The 19,209-nt window shown below is 40.2% G+C and overlaps 1 protein-coding gene across 12 annotated transcripts in view; it reads left to right on the top strand.

The window, feature by feature from the left end:
• The window catches only part of PEAK1 (pseudopodium enriched atypical kinase 1), a 121,037-nt gene extending 104,838 nt beyond the window's left edge, over window positions 1–16,199 (top strand). For all 12 annotated transcript variants that reach the window (XM_054213504.1, XM_054213497.1, XM_054213507.1 and 9 more), the window contains 2 exons: window positions 339–1,087; window positions 8,782–16,199. In XM_054213504.1, coding sequence (XP_054069479.1) covers window positions 339–1,087; window positions 8,782–9,939 — 1,907 coding nt within the window. In that variant the 3' untranslated portion in view covers window positions 9,940–16,199. The remainder of the gene's footprint in view (window positions 1–338; window positions 1,088–8,781) is intronic.
• Window positions 16,200–19,209: the final 3,010 nt, after the last annotated feature.

Here is a 19,209-nt window from a genome sequence, read left to right as displayed (position 1 = left end):
CTGATGTTTGGTTTTTGCTTGCAGTTTTTGTCATTAATCCCATGTGAAGTAAAACGCCAGCATTGCTAGCACTGAAGCTGATTTTAATATATAGGCCAAGGTCAAATAAAGACTGTCTGTGTGTGGTGATATATACGTGATGCTGATTTGGTCATTTTGCTTTCTGATCAGTTCATCTTTTCCAATAAGTATTGAGGTTGTCTTCAAATATTGGGAGGGTCCTAGTCATCTTTTTTTTTGTGGGGTTTTTTGCCTTAAATTTCCTTGCAGAGTGCAAATATGAGCAGCAGATGCAAAGTACTTTAATTTTCTATTACTATTATGTTCTTATTACACAGGGCAGTCTAGAGCAGCCATGATACCTCCAAAACAGCCAAGGCAACCCAAGGGAGCTTTGGATGATGCCATTGCCTTTGGGGGACTAGTAGACCAGGAGACAATGAACAACTTACAGCCAACACCACCTCCACTGCCAAAGAAAACAATTTTGAGAGCTAACACAGAGCCAACTCCCAGAGATCTCCAGAAGCAGGCTCTGGAGAACAACCTGTGCATTGTGGCCAATCCCACCTATGACATTGACACCAACTGGGAAGCAAGCAGCGCCTGCTCTTCGGTCAGCCTGGAGCTCAAGGTACTGGACAACGAGTCAGGAGATTCCTTGGACAGGCCTACAGAAAAACTAAGGGCAACCACCTCAGCAACTAACAGTGTTTCCAGCCTAACCACTATCAGTATTAAGGACCGGTGTTCCAATAGCATGGAGTCCCTAACAGGGAGACGCATCTCGCAGACTAAGCAGGGCAAAGGTGTCCAGAAGCCACAAAGGCAAGCACTTTATCGAGGAATTGAAAACCGAGAAGAGGTGGTAGGTAAAATCCGAAGCCTTCATGCTGATTCACTGAAGAAGCTGGCACTTAAATGTGAAGACTTGTTCATGGCTGGACAAAAAGACCAGCTGCGATTCGGGGTGGACAGCTGGTCGGATTTTAGGCTAACCAGTGACAAGCCGTGCTGCGAGGCAGGCGATGCGGTTTACTACCCTGCTTCTTATGCAAAAGATCCTCTCAACAATTACGCAGTCAAGGTAAGAGGGGCTTGAAAAATGGTAACGCGAGACATCAGTGCCAAAATGCAACAACAATAACCATAATCTGCAACACACCCAGCAGTGATAGGTCCTACAAATATAAGTGCATGCTGCTTGCAGCAGCACTGTGTGAAAAGTAAGATGCCCAAGATACAGGCTCTTCCTTCTGTCAAGAGCCGTGTGTGGCATTGGACCCTGCTGTTTTAAGTTTCATCTCTTTTATTGCAGCTCCAACATTATTAAAACAAAATCAACACAACTCGGTCTTTACCATGGTCATTGTTTAATGAAATATTGAAGGAAAAGATGTATTCTTTTAACATGTGTCAGCAGTTTTTTGGAAACTTGCGGTAACAAAATCCTTAGGTTCATCTGCATGCAGATGATGCTACATCATCACTCTTAGTTAGGAAAGATTTCCATGTTCAGAGCCATGTAATTTTAAATGTAAATTCTAGGCTAATATATCTTTATGTTCCCATACAAGGTTTTATATTTTCACCAGCGTTCATTACCAGCCTTTCCAAAGCTCTGTCTGGCCATCAGTGTTGCCTTATAAGCTATATTTTTAAAAAAGTGGAACTTGTCAGTGTTAGTTTTGTGGCCTTTTACTAAACAAATGATTTGTGTCTAGTTTATTCTCTAGCTAACAAAAAAGAAATAAGATTTACTAGATTTAGTGCTAATATATTAATGAATAGCTGGCAGCTAACTCACTAGATGTTACTTTATGGACTTTTATGTAGGTAATTCTTTCTGAGCGCTGTATCTCTACAGTTCTCAATGCTTATCTGGTAGGATGACAGTGAGAAGGACAGCTGAGACTCATAGGTCTGTCAGGCTTCCTGTGCGACCTTGAGCGAATCACTGAACTTCTGACTCCTTGTTGAAACTGAGATAAAACATTTATTACCTAACACGGGTGTGTGAGCCTAATCGATTATGCCTTACAGAGCATGATGACTTTCTCAGAAGGGTGGTGCTTTACAGTAACAAAACGTTGCTGCCACTCCTGTGTGATGGTTTACAAGAAAGGTATGGAAAAAATAAAAGGTGAGATTGGTGCAATTGATGCCTTCTTCTGAAACTTGAAAAGGCATCTTTTTTAGGCAGATTTGTGGGCATAACCATTTATATTTCTTTAGTTGTCAAGGACCACTTTTTGAAAAGATGTGAAATGAAATACGGATGCCACATCCAGTGGTACAAAACAGCTGAGAACCAGACCATGAATATTTCTGGCAGTCTACTCTGGTTGCAGAACCAACAGCCTGGCGTTACTCAGTTTGAGGCTTTTTGGCTTTAATACAATGATGCAAAAATGGTTGCTTCTAGGACCTAAATCGGTGTTTTTCTATATTGGCAGGTTTGGGTTATCACAAATGTCATTCCTATTTGCACAGTATGGATGCGCCGTTAAAGCATTCTCTGACGGGCAAGACCTATGCAGTTGTTTTCTTATCTGCTGTCCTCCTAAATATGTTTGTCTTGTAAAAAGCCAGTGAGAAGAAAGAACAGCAATGTAACATGGTCAAATATGTGCTATATTTTTTTTCCTCTCATAATTCAGATGTCTTAAAAATAGTTCTCAGACTAACAAAAGTCATTGCAGCGTACTAGGTGTGATGGTCTTGAGAGTGAGTGAAGTATCCACAAAATATTCTGAGCTGGAGGTCACCGTAAGCTGTTGTGCTGCTACGATGAGAGGAAAAGTTACTCATGAAAATATCCTCCCTAGCACTTAATGTGATATAGGAAGATACTCTCATTACACATGTTCTCTGATTTCTTTATAAGCCAGGCAGGACCAGCATACAGGACTACTGCTGTCTTTTCATTTTCTCTTTCACATATCCTAAGTACTGCATGCTCAGCTAAGTTGGGTTCTCTTCAGTTGTGTGTTTCTTTGGTGTGTATTTTTATTACTTCATTCTCTACGCTAATGTGTTGAATTATTTAAATTGTGATTACTGGATTTTTTTCCCCCTAAAGTCAGTTATAGTAAATTTCAACTTTGTCTTAACATTTGCCCCAAGTTGATTTTTGACTTATAAGTCAACAGTCCAGGATCAGATTTGTAAAAATCTCATAACAACAGATGGCTATTACATTACACAAAGATTTGGGGAATTTACCTTTAACAAATATACTGTCATGGGTATTTTTTGTGTAAGCCAAATTACATAATCATCTACATCCTACAAATAATCTATGTATTACTGCCATTTTAAATCCCTTTTTCCCCACACAGGATGGCAAAAAAAGTGAGATTAGAATTACTGGTGTGCCTAGTTGAATCCAAAATAGTCTTCCTGTTGGTTTTGATCAGGTCTTAGAAATACACATTGAAAGCGTATATGGAGCCACATCTTCAGACAGTGTAAATTCATGTAGCTCTTTTGAGTTTTATAGAACTACCCAAGCAACAGTGGCTAACAACTCAGACGCTTCTTAAATTCTATGATTTTAATATTAGATTTGAGACAAAAACGTGATAATGGTTTTTTTTAATTATTATTCTCTTTGTAGAAAACAAGAGATTCACCCTCAAACAGTACAGAGTCTTAATGCAAGTCAAAAAAAAAAAAATTGTATCTCCAAAAGTAGAATTACAAAAGCACTGTTAAAAATTAAGCTTTAACCATTTGACTACTGATAAGTTAAATTTAGAAGAATGAACCTTTTGTGCAGATGAATATACCAGTGCACCTTTACATTCTGGTGGGCACCAGCAAAAGATGATCTGATAAATTTGGTGGAGGAGGAGTACAACTTGTTCTGTTGGTGTGAATATTAGAGGAAACATTGTTTATCAGGGTGTGTTTTTTTCAGAGCATTGTATTATACTTTTTGCTTCACTCTCACCTAATCCCCTGGTAAACATCCTGTGCGAAAAAGTTGCAGGAAGCCATGTGGAAATTATTTTGACAGAAACATTATAAATAAAACAGTAAATAAGTCATGATCAGAAAACTACTTTTCCAAATGGAAAAAATAGAAGTTCCCTTACAAGAAAGGTTTCCATAAAATTCCAGTCCCTGAGGTATTTTTCCTTCACTAAGTGCAGTACCATCTTCTAAGTAGTTGGCAGATCTGGGACAATATGGATAAACATTCCCCTGAAACCACAGTCTTATCAGTAATTCCAAATATGTAGTGGAAAGGTTACGCTAAAGTAAAAGCAGCAGAGAGCACCAGCTTTTTGTACAAAGTGGACTGACGAGTTCAATTCTTCACATCCCTACACAGACCAAACAAGGCAGTGATATGACAGGGCTCTTTTTTATTTAGAAAAAAAAAAACAGTGATTATGCACAATGAATAGTAGTTAGATAGGATTAATTACTGTGTCAGTGACGTAAACTACTTCCACTTTCAGTATTAAACTCTCAAGGAAATTACTGTACAATATCATAAACAGACACACAGATATCGTGATTCAGAGTCCACATGGAACAATACAGACATAAAGCCCCAGCAGGGTTATGGCTGCAGCACGCGTGTTCTGGCCACAGGCACGTGTTGCATTGCAGTTCAGGTAGGATGACGGGAATTGCAAAGGTGCAAACAGCTCAAAAGGAGCAGTTAAAATTTATTGCTTTGATTGCTACAGGGCAGAAGTAGTTCTTCTAGCAGTAAAACCTTAGGATTTCTGCTAAGCTTCCTGTCCCAAGAATAAAATAGAGCAATGCCAAAGTAAATAGTACTGGACTGAATTATAGTTTCCTAATTGCAGATGACAATTACTTTCTAGTTACGTTTAGTTTGTCACAGTGTGATAAGGTACTTTTTTGGTAATACAGCTTCCTAGTGGAGCTTCTTGGCAGAAGTGTTATTAAAGGTCATCCCAGAACGTCATGCTTCAGATGAAAATAAAGCTATGTACGCATATTAAACTTTTAGCCCATTCAGAGTTCTGCCACAGGAGCACAGAATTCTGTATTTTGGCACATGGTTAAAAAAGTCGAAGCTCTGTTCCAAGGCCAGATCAAGAAAATGAGGTCAATCAGAGATCAAACTGGCCTCCTTGGAAAACAAGGTTGTGCCAAGAACAAGCTATCAGTTAGGGATTAGCAAGCTTTCATTCTACACAGAATTTCATTTGCAGTTGTCCCTCTGTGCAGTACAACAAAGTAGCACAGATGGTGCAGTCTTTGTGATCTTCTGTGTTTCTCATTTTCAGCACTTGTAAATTCATTTCCCGCAATATTCATCTTACTTTAAGTTCACTGACGCCCTGTAAAATGCATAGGACAGAGTGGAAATGAGATTCCCTGCTGGTAAAGTGGAAGTCAGCTGATGGCACAGTAGGCTACTGGACCCATAAAAGAAAAATAAAAGCTAATGCAGAACAGTTTTTAGAAACTCTGAAACATTAAAATCTTGCTTCTTGGGCAGGGGGAGGATTGAAATGGCAGGATATAAAGAAACCTGCCCTGTCCCTATACGAACACAACGGAAGTTTAATTCATATGGATGCACTAGAGAAAACATCCATGATGACAGTGCACTCCAGTGAAAATGAAGACAGAAACTTTCCATTCCTTCCTACTTTCCGTTCCTGCTTTCTTGCATTATATGGAATGGCTTTTTACCAACATTGCTTCATGTTTTGAACAGCCAGCTCTTTATCAGCTTTAGAAATAAGTCTTGCCAAGCCCTCATCAACACCTTCCTTTCAGCTATTATCACATACCAGATCTTCATGGCTCAGCTGATTGTATTTCATTAAAGTAAATGACTGATTGATCCTACTTTCTATTGGTGCTTTAGTCAAAGTATTTTCACCTTTTTCTTCTCCTGTGCCCAAAGATAGGAATTTGACATCCTATATATGTAAAAGGCAACAGGATTTACGTATTTTTTTAGAGTAGATGACTAGAACAGACAAAAGCTTTAAAAATCATGCAAAGAAAACCAGGCCGTGTATTTACTCACAGCTTTGACATAGCATTAGCTGTCACAAGCAGAAAAGAAGCTCTGTAACAACTCCCTTAGCAATTCATCACAAGCAGTCTAAAACACCTGCTAATGAGCCCATCAAATTTCACAACTTGTTCCTTAAGTCTTTTTAAATTTAAATATAGACTTTGGATGCATAACTTACTATAACTCAAACCATTTTGAAAATTTTAAATCTCAGTCATTCAGATGATAGATTTAGGTGATAGTGGAGTTACTCCAATACCAAATGCTAGGGTGAGCATTACTACCTATTAATAGTATTAAACGCTAGCATTCGCTACTCTATTGCAAAATGGTAATATAAAATAGAGTTCTGAGTAGAAGCTACAACTCCGTAGAAGCTAGTAGTAGAAGCTAGTACAAGAAGTTTGTCAGTAAATAAAATTTACATTCTATAAACTGTCTTTGAACAGATGAATAAGAAAACTTAGCTCATCTCCACTGCTTTCAGTACACTTTCCCCATGCTAATAAGATATTGGTAAGTAGGAATCTGAACTCTGCAACCCAAAACCCCAGGACTTCTCTGGACTCATGCAGCTGTATTTCACTGCGGAAGTCTGAAAAGTACCAGACACTTACAGGAAGATCAGATTACTGCAGGGCTGTGTTTTAGAAACTGTTTTATGAATTCAGACAGGTATCTGATTTGTCATCATATTCCAGGTTTTGGGTGCTGCTTCTAGACAGCCTTGCTTTCCATTCCCCTTGTCAATTACAAAGTATCTAGTGTACAAATTTTAGTGTTTGTACAGTCAGCAATTTAATAAGCCTTAAGTATCCCAGCTGCCTCTTCCACTTCTCGCTTCATGTTGTTTGTAAACAAAAAGCAAGAAGCAGAAAATACATCTCTAATCAGATCTCAGCTCTCTTGTCTTTGTAGATATTGCATGCATGTTCATGTACCCATATACTTCCCTGTATTAAAAAAGAGAAGGGTCCAAAAGCCGTAACTATTGGGCATTTGTGGGATTAGATTATTTTTTACTTTATTGGTTATCTTCTTTAACATCAGAATAAGGATGGAAAACTGTTTTCATGAATGCAGTCATTTTAGTATTGATTTTAATCATAATACTATTTAGTCCTTAATTTCTGTTTTGTTGATATAAAGAGAGGAGTCTGAAATAAAAAACTTGCATTTAAGAACTGACATTGGGGAAAGTTTGGCTCTGCTATGGATTCAGATTTAGAGTGGACACCGCTCCGAAGGTTTGCATGAACCACAGTAACAATGGAGTTAAAAATGTGACTTGCTCACCCTGGGAAGTGTTATAAGGATCCTTACATATAAAGCTCTGTTCTGCTTGATGCTGGAGAGGTCTTCACTGGAATACTGCATTCAGTAAAGGGTACCACTCTTCAGGAAGTTGTAATAAATTGGAAGAAACCAGAAAAGAGCAAGAAGAATCAGAGGATTAGGAATAAAGATGGGAGGAATGAGGAAGAGGGGGAAATTTACATTTTCCCAAGTGTAAAGTGTAATGTTAAAGGATGGGAATCAATAATTTTTACTATCAGCTAGGGGAAGGGCTATCAGTTTAATGTGAAGTAAAATAGACTTAGGATTGAATAGAAGGAAGAAAAAGAAAGGAGACGATCAAGGACAACTCTCTTATGGGGTGCTTTTAGTAGGCTGGAAAGGCATTTCTTAGGAATGATCCAGCTGGCAACATACAGATCAGATCTGCCTTTCAGGCCAATTCTGCTGGCGCAGAGGAAAAGGGAATGAGTGCAAAGGCAGCGTACTCTGCCCTAATAGCTGAATGCCTTTTGGTGCAGATGTGCACGGCCAGTCATTTCTAAATTAGAAGGACGCATCGCCACATCCACAGAGGCCTACTGAAGTGTGCTTTGTAGGGCTGTAATTTTAATCAGTAAATGCCTTGGAGCGAGGCCCTAATAGAGGTTGTCCAGTGACTGTTGTAAGGAGGTTGGAGCTGCCAGTCGTTATGGCAATGCAAACAATTAATAAGGATAATGACTATAGTGATAATGTACATATCAACAAGATATTCTGGACAGAAATTAAATACCGCTAGATATGGCAAAATAAAAATATATACTTAGGATCTTGATAAATGATTGAAAGCAATTAAGTTACCGTGTTCTAATGAGTTTCCATTCATCACCTGGGCCACAGCAAGCATGCTTGCCAGCAGCCCCTGCCATGCACACGTACACGCCTCGCTGCAGACATGATGTGTTAGCTTGACACAGCTGCAGCTAATAGAATTCATTTTCCAGTTGCAGCGGGCAAGGAGCATGCATCCAGTCACTCAACTCAGTTGACAGGTGGTAACTTGTTATGCCATGTTAACTCAGTCACATGCAATCATTAGATCATATTCTCAAATATTCTATGCATGTTTCTTTGTATCTCCTATTGCTAGTGATTACTTTTATCTTGTTCAAGCTTCATACACAAAGCTGAGAGAAAAACACACAATAAAATGATATGGATAAAGAAGTAACTGTATAGTAAGCTTCACTGTGCATTTACCATATATCAGCTGCTATTTATTTCCCATTGAATAATATATGCAGAGCTGCCTGCACATATTGGTCTGCAGTTGCTTACCATCCAATGGAAACCGTTCACGTGCCTTAAGATAGTCTGCCAAGGTCAGTTCAGTAACATATTTTTCAGTGCTTGTGTTTAGGGCTGGACTGTGGATACCCAGCAAGAATTATGTTATGTTTTTTCTGTTTATTTTCTTCCCCCAGATTTGTAAGAGCAAAGCTAAGGAATCCCAGCAGTATTATCACAGCCTATCTATCCGGCAGAGTCTGGCTATCAACTTTAACATCCAACAGGACTGTGGCCATTTCCTTGCTGAAGTGCCAGTTCGTCTCCTTCCATGGGAGGATGCCGATGCACCAGAGGTGGAAGAAGAAGAGCGGGAAGAAGAGGAGAAAGAGCCTGAGCAAAAGAACAGAGACAGTCCTTCCAATACAGAGGCTTCACAGAAAGACAGCTCAAGCAACCAGGGGACTATCAGCAAGCCACGCAGCCGTGTTGTGGTCATCACACGGGAGGTCCCATACTTAACGGTGGCCGACTTTGTGCGAGAATCTGCACCCCGCCATGCAAAAAGCCCCGATTTATATGAGAGGCAGGTCTGTCTACTCCTTTTACAGCTGTGTTTGGGCCTGGAGCACCTGAAACCCTATCATATCACCCACTGTGATCTGCGGTTAGAGAACCTGCTGCTGGTTCATTCCAGACCAGGAGGCAGCCCTCTGAGCTCTGAGTCTATGGAGCCCAGTCCCAACACTGCTTGCCCCGCCAGATTAATAGTGAGCAATTTCTCCCAGGCCAAGCAGAAGAGTCATATGGTGGATCCTGAGGTCCTACGGGATCAGTCTCGCCTGGCTCCAGAAATCATCACTGCAACACAGTACAAAAAGTGTGATGAGTTCCAGACTGGCATCCTCATCTACGAAATGCTGCACTTACCCAACCCCTTTGATGAGAATCCAGAGCTGAAGGAAAAGGAGTATACTCGTGCTGATCTCCCCAAGATCCCTTGCCGCTCCCTCTACTCTCAAGGTCTTCAACAACTTGCCAGCTGCCTGCTAAATCCCAACCCTTCAGAGAGGATCCTGATATCAGAAGCCAAGGGAATCCTTCAGTGTTTGCTTTGGGGTCCACGTGAGGACTTGTTCCATGCTCTAAGTACATCTTCCAACCCTGCCCGGAGAGATGCTGTACTTCAGAACTGGCTGGATATCAAAAGGACGCTGCTGATGATCAAGTTTGCAGAGAAGTCCTTGGACAGGGACTGTGGAGTTATTCTGGAAGACTGGCTTTGTTGTCAATATCTGGCTTTTGCCACTATAGACTCACTTCATCGCATTGTGAGAATCATGCAGCAGCACTAGTTTGTAGAGCCTGTTGCTTTTTGTGAAGCACCCCCAACCTCCACCCCAGCCCTCACTCCAGCCTGCCCTAGGGCTCACACTTTGTACAAGTGTTAAAAAAATAGCCTAGATAGCAAAGCCAGCAACTCTGAGCAAATAGGTTCTAACTGGAGAAATTGCATCCTGTACCCAGTATGACACAAACTTTACTTTTTTGGCAGGCCTGTTAGGGATTGATTAGATATACATGACTGCATTTGGATCAGACAGTATGTAACTTGATTAATATCTGGCTGAAAAGGAGAGCAAACTTTGATACCACTATTTCTATCACCACAGTAAATAAATTGCCCTCCTCTTCTGCGTAGTTTCTGTCATTTCCATATGTAGCACCGGTTAGTGAATAGCAGTGACCATAAGCAGAGACGGATTAGTTGTAAATGTGAGATGTAAATGTGACCATGCCTCAAAACACTCAATGGCATCCATTCCACATACCAGCTTAGTCAGTCCCCCACAAGTGGGCTGGACTGCTTTTTCCTTTGGTCTCAACCAAACAGATTCCGATTTTTCTCTTAGCCTTTATGCCTTCTTTTTTTCTTCCCCAGGTGTGGTTACCCTGCTGACTGCAAGTGTCGGTGGGCCGCCAGCATCTGCGTTCCGTCCTCTGCCCTCCTTCTCCGTCTCTGATTACCCATATCCTTTCTAACCACAGATCCGTGATTTCAACAACACTGCCTTAATCAGACCATTACCCTTAGCTTAAGACCTCTGCATTAAAAAGCAGAATATGCACACTTTGTCTATTTGTCTATCCCATTTCCTACATGACGTTCACCAGTCTGGACTGTTGATGTACTGTAGCTATAACCACATTTATACAAGAATGATACAACCCATGGTGGGCAATTGAAATTCCCCTTCCATCGCAAAAGGCACTAAAGCCTGACTTGAAATGGATAGGACGTACATAACCTTCTCTGACAATCACTGCTAGGAACAGGGGATGAAAATAACAGCCGCCTCTTTCGTTTTATTTTGGTTTGCTCTTGTCACTTGTGCCATATTGCAAAGTGGGACTGAAATTGGCTCTGCTGGTATGTTGGCAGGAGATAGAAATGTTTAGAGCTTGTCTGTGTGTAGCTAACAGGCCACATGGAGACACTTTTACTGCAGACACAGTTCTCTGAAGGGTAAAAACAAGGGGGCAAAAACACTGTTGTTTAATTATTGAGGGAGCTGTTGAGTTTGGCAGCCACAACTAACAGTATCGTGATCCATTTTTCCCACGGCGGTGTTTGGCTGCATATCTCTTGTCTGTTGTAACTAGTGTTTTCTAATGTTGCTATAGACAACACCCTAAAAATTGAATGTTGTCAGAATAGCTCAAAGAGCATTGCAGACAGAGTTTTGGACTAGAGCAGGGATTAGTGAAGATCAAAGAGACAGAATTTTTAAAAGCTCAACCTGAAGGAGCTTTTCACTTTCAGAGGCCGCTGCTGACTTCCTTCCCTGACCTAACAGCCGTTTCCTATGGAACCTCCGCAGTTGTACAGACAATATCTTTGCTCAGTATTGCTAGGCTCTGACTTGTTTCCCGAATCACTCTGAAGAATTTATCTGGATGCAGGGGAAAAAGTGATACCGAATCTTCTGACCTGGGTGATGGAAAGCAGAACAGCCCTAGTTATGAGCCTGTGCTTCTCTCCTATGGATCTATGTGCAATTCTTGTATGTATTTTTTTAAAGCTGTACATTACAGTGTTCACTTTACACACCAGCCTTTACCTGATGCTAGATCTGCAGCCCCTTCCTTTATTTTCCTGGCACATAAACGCAGATACCCGTGTGTTCTTTTTATGGATTGATGTTTCATTCTAATTGTTAAAACTGTGAGGAATCAGTTCACTTCAGCCTTGAAACAAATAGCCACTTTATACAGCATATGCATGCTTGGACCAGGTGCATGGAAACTGAACAAACAGTCCTGCAGGCTTAAAGTCAGCAAAACTAGCTCTGGATCCACACCGTACATTGGGAGGGGCTGAAGTGTCTATGTTATTCTTCTCTGGCATCTATCAGAGCTAAAAGCTGAATAGTTTTGGAAGCCTACATCGATTGTGCCGTAGTATATAGACTGTCTTTGAGACCTTTCTAAAGATTTTTTTGAAACTTCTGATTATTATTCTTGTGTTTGATTCACCTGTATCAGTGAAGGATCAGGCAAGGATAAGGATAATATATTTTAATGTGATATATATTTTTTCCTTTCTTTTTTTTGGCAAAAAGGTTAGGATGGCGGCATTGATGCAGAAAAAGAGGACAGTGCATTAAAAGCCCAAGTGCAATGAATGTAGTTGAGGTACTTCCACTACATCAGGAAAGAAAGTTTCTACACTACTGCCGAGCAGCTCTTAGAAGAACCTTCACAAAGAATGACACACATTCGGTGCAGCCCTGCTCTATCTGGACACAGGAGGGCAATGCTCTCATAGCTTAAATACACTGAGCATGACAAGTCACTCGCGTACTATCTGCTAGCTATTAGTCACAATGTGATGAGCTGCAAGTAGGGCTTCTTGTTCTCTGTGGTCTGGTTTTGTGTTTGTTTCGTAGCGCGTGTGCACACATAACCTCTCACCTAACTCACATAGGCTGTATGAGCAATTCTTGGACCACCTGCCATTGCAGGGGGCTCATTCCTTGAAGTTGGCAGGTGTTTCCGTGTTTACGGACACATGTTCTGAAGTGTCACTTTCATGTCAACACGCACATGCAAAGTTGAATTTTGAATGTTTTACAACCATATGTATTTAATGCAGCTGGTCCGAAGCCTTTGTATCTCTAGCTATCTAATTTCAGTTTGTATCTTTTGTGATGAACCAATACTCATTTTAGCTCTGCAGTATAATCAAGCATGGATAGATGTTCACTACCAATCTCTTTCTTGTGTAGCACTGGGTAAACTTTAGCAATGTGTAATGTTGTGTGTTTTTTTTTCTTTAAAAAAGAAAGAATGGTCAAAGTAGTTGAACACAATCTGGCCTGAGCTATTCCTTGGGAAGCTCCAGGCTGACTTTGCAGATAAGCCCATAACTGATGATTGTAACTGTGTTTGTGGTGGTTCTCCATCCTGGCAACAGATTGTGCCACATAAATATCCGAGAATGTATGCGTTAAACTGATTGTAAACAAATCCTAAGGATGCTACAGCATAATTGCTAAGCAAAAGGAAAAAAACCCGCTCTGTTTGTAACTGGGATCCTGTGTATGACAGGAACAAAACCCCTGGCTGTGCATGTTATAACTTACTTGAGTATGTGCACAGATCTTGAATTTTTTTTTAGCAATGTCGCACTTTCAGTTGAGCTCAAGAAATAGGAAGAGCTGCAAATCTAAGATAACAGTATTGACTGTAAATATATATTTTTCTATTAATAAAAGCTGTCATTCAAATATTTTTAACATGAACTCTAAAGGTTTTTCCAGTGGAAACTTATTTCTGGAAAAATCAAATGTTTGTTTGAAGAATTATGATGAGTGGTTTCTGATCCTATTAGAGCCATTAAAAACCTCTCTAATGTTACAGAGAGAGCACAGTGATTGGATTCACAATGTTTAGTGCCTTGTCAAAAAACTAAGATGTAGCTTGACAGTTGGTGGAAATCTTATTTTTTTCCTAATAGCCCTAGAAAAAAATACTGCCCACAATAAGATGCAAAAGACTTTACTAAATTAAATGCTGTACTTCATACGGTACTGAGTTGATCTGTTCAATGAGATTTGGTTTTGGAGTTTATGTGAATGAGTTCCTTTAAGTTGCTTGTAGTACAGCATAAACCTGAAGTAACAAAATTGTGGGCTTTCAAATTTGGGATCTGCAAAGGGAAAATAACAGTGGATAACAAGTCAATTGGTCTAGACTGACCACAGCATCAAAAGAAGCCTATTGCTTTGACAATCTACTGCAGTCACTCAGCTTCTAGGAGATGAGGAATCTGATTAGTCTGGAAGAAGCGGTGAAGGTAAGGTGTGCTGCTTCTGCTGGATGCAGGTAGTCGGTGTGCTGCACACCATACTCCGGTGTGAAATGCAAAGCTCTGTTAAAACAGGAGTTCTAAAAACCTCCTGAGATGTTATGGAAAATGGGTTTGTTTTCTATTTCTTAAATGGGAATTACTTATTCACTAATTATCTTTCAAACCTCAGATCTGATCCAGGTGAATATAAAGAGAATATACTAGCTAAAAACCTGCCTACAAATTTTCAGGAATGAGGGAATCCAGAATTTTATCCCAGAGCCTCTGCAATGTCCAAATATAGAAGCCTGGTCTCACTTCAGTATTCAGACATGATGAAATCGGTAACTCGAGCTGGGATATCATGTTGCTGGCCTACAGACAAGAATGCATGTAGCATTTACAGAAATGTTCCACCTTAAATCTTTTATGCTCCACACATCCTGGCAGCACCTACAAGGTATGAATGGATCATCTTGACGTTTTAACACAGGGGAATTCCCACATATTAGAGAGAAAAATATATTATTTAAATAAATCCATGTGTGTTAGGGTTCAGCTATTGGAGAATTTATTCAGCAGCTTCACAGTGTAGGTCCTGAACTTTAGCATGTAAAAATAGTATTTGCTGCTGAAATAAAATGTATCTGTTTCTCAATTCTTATGCTGAGATGCCCCACCTAAATTATTTTTTTTTATTTGTAATAGCAATTAAATTAATATGAAAAAATAAATTAAATAGTCCTGTATTTATTTAAACTTTTCTGAGGGATACAATGGAAACTGAATCAGATCTTTTAATGCACTTTCCTTTTCCCCTTTCCCCAAATAGGAATTAAGCTGTTTCTCTGTAGAAACAGTCCACGACCATTATTCCCTGCATGACTAGGCCATCTATTTCACTCTGATCTCACAGAGGTAGTGTTGGTTCTGCTAAAACTCCTGTAAAACCTACAGCACAGTCAGAGCCCTTCAGTCCATGTAGAAAGAAATGTGATGATGACTTAGTTATGCAGTAAGATAACATCAAAGAAGTGCAGAAGAGAATTTTAAGTACCTCTGTAAAAATACACCTGTGGAAATGTTCTATAAACAACCATCTGGATTCCAAACACTTCAAGGGAGAAGTACACAAAAAAAAACTTTTCAAAAGAAATGCTGGGGAGAAATTTCTTTAGGGCACCCTCAACTCCAAAAGGAGGAGCAGGTCTTTCCCACTGCTGCGTTGGAGAGAATTTTTTGTAGACATTTGTATGAATTTTATTATTCACCTGGATGCAGTATTAGAAGGATGATGATTTTGAATAGACGTAGAATGTAATTTAAATAATTTCCTGTAAGTCTCCTTGCATTGGTGCTCCACTCAGCAGTTAGTTGGAAACCACAGAATGCTTTCAGATCAAGCAGAGTTGCCAGTGAGAGATGAAATACTCAACTTACCTGTACATAAGCATTTTGCCACTCTACGGAATTTGAGAATTGGGTTTATACTTCAGATTATAAAGATTTTATTTTTTTCCATAAATCCAAGGGGAAGATTTCAGGGCTTTAGAAGAGGTTGGAACTTCTTTTATATGGAGGAAATACTTGTTCATATATATAGATATACATACATATATATATGAGTGCGTGTGGGCATGTTTTAATATATATATGTATGTATATGAATTTTTGTATCCCAAAAGTATTCTTTGCCCCTTTTTGCTTGAAAATATATATATTATATATTGTATATATAATATATATTTAAGAGTGTGTAAATTTGAATGTAGTCATTTCATAAATAACACCTCTTCAAAAAGACTCGAAAAAACTTCTGTTTCTTTGTCCTTTGGCTTGTTGGTATTAGAAGGTTTTGCAGTTGAAATCTTTGGGTTTTTTTCTTTTAAAACTTAATTATGCTGAGCATTTAAGAATATGTTCTTGTTTTTAATAAAAGGGGGAAATTTATTTTTAAATTAGGGATTCCAAAATTGATGGACTTTTATAAATGGGATTTCTTTAAATCCCTTGAATAAGGGATTTTTATTTTATTTTTATTTCAACTCCATTCTTGTGGGTAATTTGTATTTGGAATTCCTGGTTGCATTGCTTTATCTGGTGCTTCATATTGATATTTACACATTTTTATATAAATAAGTATATCAACTTCAAGCCTTTGTGATCAGGGGCAGTTACACTCTGGTTTGCTGTGGTACTTTTGCTGTGTACTCTGTGGCATTCATGTTACTGTGTAAATAAACTAGTTTTATTACACTTAAAGTCAAAGCTGCAGTTTTCTCATTTTTCTCTCTTCCTAGGCAGTAATGCAAATGCATATTTCTGAGGAAAATGCACGTGGCAAGTCCAGCAAAAGATTTTGCTACAGTAGCTGGCTGGTTTGCAGCAGCGGCTAGCGTGCAAGCATGGCAGACACAAACTTTGGTCGATGGGGCTGATGCTCAGCACCTCCGGCCATGCCACCACGGTGGCCGGGCACACAGCCGCAGGAATTGCCAGTGCCTGGGACATTGCGCCACCTGACATCTCCAGTGTTTTCCCCAAAAGTCTCACCATGGCTGGCACTACTTTGGCTCCATCTGGACAAGTGGCAGCAGCAGCTCCAAAAATAAACTGGCCACCAGCAGCTGCTGTTGATTGAACCGCTGTCTTGTAAGGCCTTCTTGGAGAGAGGTGACCTGACACATTAATGAAAATGGAGACAGCCACATGTCCACACTGGGGCAACCGTTATCACTGAAGGAGCTGAGCCAAAGTTAGCAATTTCCCTAGTGTGAACAGGGCTTAAATGACCTGCTGTGAAGGAAAAAAATGACTCTTAGGTCAAATTTTTATACACTGTGACAAAGCAGGATGCCTCTAAGGCCGTCATCTGCAGTGGCATTCCTTTTGTGTCTGATCCGTTACCTTGAAGCATACAGCCTGATGGAGAGTCTGTAAAAAACAGATGGGATAATATGCATCTTCCGTGATCATGCAGACACACTTCAGTGGCGGTGAGATCAAACAGCTCAATTTTGTACGCTGATTTGATAGGCAGCAATGGTGGCTGCAGATGCTGATTTATTAGCATGGAACAGATGACACCCCATACATCGGAGTACTGCTGTGCTTCTGCATGACAATCACACTGCTCACAAATACTCTTAAAAACAAAACAAAACTAAAAGCACCCTGAGGGCTCTATTCTTCCCAAGGTTCAAGGGGCTTTGCACAGGTACGTCATCAATTTTAATGTGATCAAAATTAGTCTAGAGTGTAACTACTACAGGCCTTTCACATTTATTCCTCAGACAATGTTTCAAAGGCTTTCACAAACAGTTTAAGTGATTGTCCTCATTCTTTTTAAAAATACAAAGCTAACTGACTACTGAGGAGTCCGTAAATACGCAACATGTTTAACAGCCTGACAGATGTTTTGGCTTTGCCAGAGTAATCCCTGTTCACTTCAACAAAGTGCCATGGACTAAACTAAACAGAATTAGATTATGCCATTTGTCAGTGGCAATCACCACTCTGGAGGGAAAAGATATTCAAAAATAGACTGAAACCTTGTCAAGACATGATAATTATACTAGTTTAACTAAAATCTGTTTGAAATTAATTTAGTTATGTCAGTGCAAACTCTCTTGTGGGTGTCCTTAAGCTGTCGCAGTCTGGCACTCTCATTTCAGCTTGTGCCAGACATGAATGCAAGTGAAGCCAACAGATGCCTAGTTTCGGCTGATGCAAGAATGTCTGTATCAGGTTTTTCACCAATTCAGAAATTCACCTTTTGGTAGACAGGCCCTAATGATCTATGTTCCTCTATCCAGTAAACCTTTATTTTCTAGAAAATCTTCATGCATCACTTGAGCTCTGCAGGCTGCTTCTTTTGCCCAAGGTAGTGAGCTTCTATGCTGCCATACATGAGTCATGCCATCCTCCTTACCCTGCAGTGGTTTTAACCAGAATCGTCTAGAAGCAGCTAGCTCACAATGCAAACCGTTCAAGTTAAACATTTGCCACAGTCTATCCTGCAGAGAAAGGCAGTAGTTTCCTTTCAATTCTGAGCTACGACGCAGCTCTGTGGAGAAAGATATGCACGAAAACACTGTATTGGGCCTTCAAATCTACTGCACTTCACTTGGTATTGCTGCTATCTCAGGAGGCACCACTAGAGCCTAACAGCCCGTCCACTTGGAAGATGGGGACAGGCTTCTTGCTCTCAGTTCAACACTTTCAATTAAGCACGAAAGTCACTGTCTGGCAAACACACTTGAGGAGCCACTGGGAGGGCAGCTTGGAGGCCCTGAAGCAGATTTGTGTGTATCAACTCAGAGAACCCAAAATTATGGCTATCGAACATGCATTTGCTATTAGCATGTCGTGCTCTCACCCCCTTGTTTTGCTGTCATTAAGGTGTTATTTTGTCACATTGCAGCTGGCAGAGTCAGGACGTGTGCAGAAGTGGACGCTGTAAGTAACTGACAGTCATTTAAGGTAAAGCCACTCTCTACTACGCCTTATACTCCAAAAGGGGAAGGAACGGGAATGGGGAGAATTATGGCAAAGGTATTTACCAATGTCTGTTATTTTGGTACCAGCCAGTAGCCCCTGTTCCACCAACATACAGAAAGCTGCTTTCTCAGGCTGTTGTGTGGTGTTCTAGAGGTGCTGGGATATGCAGTGTCACTGCTATCACCCAAAGTACCTAGCTTGGCACCCTGGGGTTGGGGAGAGCCCATACCCTGCGCAGCACCATGCTGCCATTTAGGGACAGCACCTGTGTGCCGCGGGGCAGGGGACAGTTACAGATCTAATGTCAGATACAAGGTTTTGCCTGATTTCATTGGAGTCTTAATGGTCCAGATTAACTGCAGCGAACAGCAGAAGATTAACCTTAAAAAACATGAAATCCCTACAGTTTATCTGTAAGAAGCAAGCTATTAACTTTGCACCTCTCCAAAGTGCAAAAGGACATAAATGTTCTTCTAAAGAAAATGGAGAATTAAATCAAGATAATAAAATTCTCCCGGTTCTTACACGGGCACTAAATTTAAATCCAGTTACTGTTGGAAATGGGCCAGTAGTCTACCCATGTACAGCTACTACCTCAAGCATCAAAAGAAAAGGAATGCCCCCATAACCTGCGAGCCAGTCATGCAGCTTCCCTTGCCCTGGGGAGAAAGCCTCCTTCCAAATTTTTTCCATTTTTATTACTGGCAAAAAGGTTTATGCTCTGCCATGTTAATGTTCCAGCTTATGTATTTGTATGGGAGTTATTGCTAAA

The sequence above is a fragment of the Rissa tridactyla genome, chromosome 9 (assembly GCF_028500815.1).
Source record: "Rissa tridactyla isolate bRisTri1 chromosome 9, bRisTri1.patW.cur.20221130, whole genome shotgun sequence".
NCBI lineage: Eukaryota > Metazoa > Chordata > Aves > Charadriiformes > Laridae > Rissa > Rissa tridactyla.
This window is presented reverse-complemented; position numbering and strand designations above follow the sequence as displayed.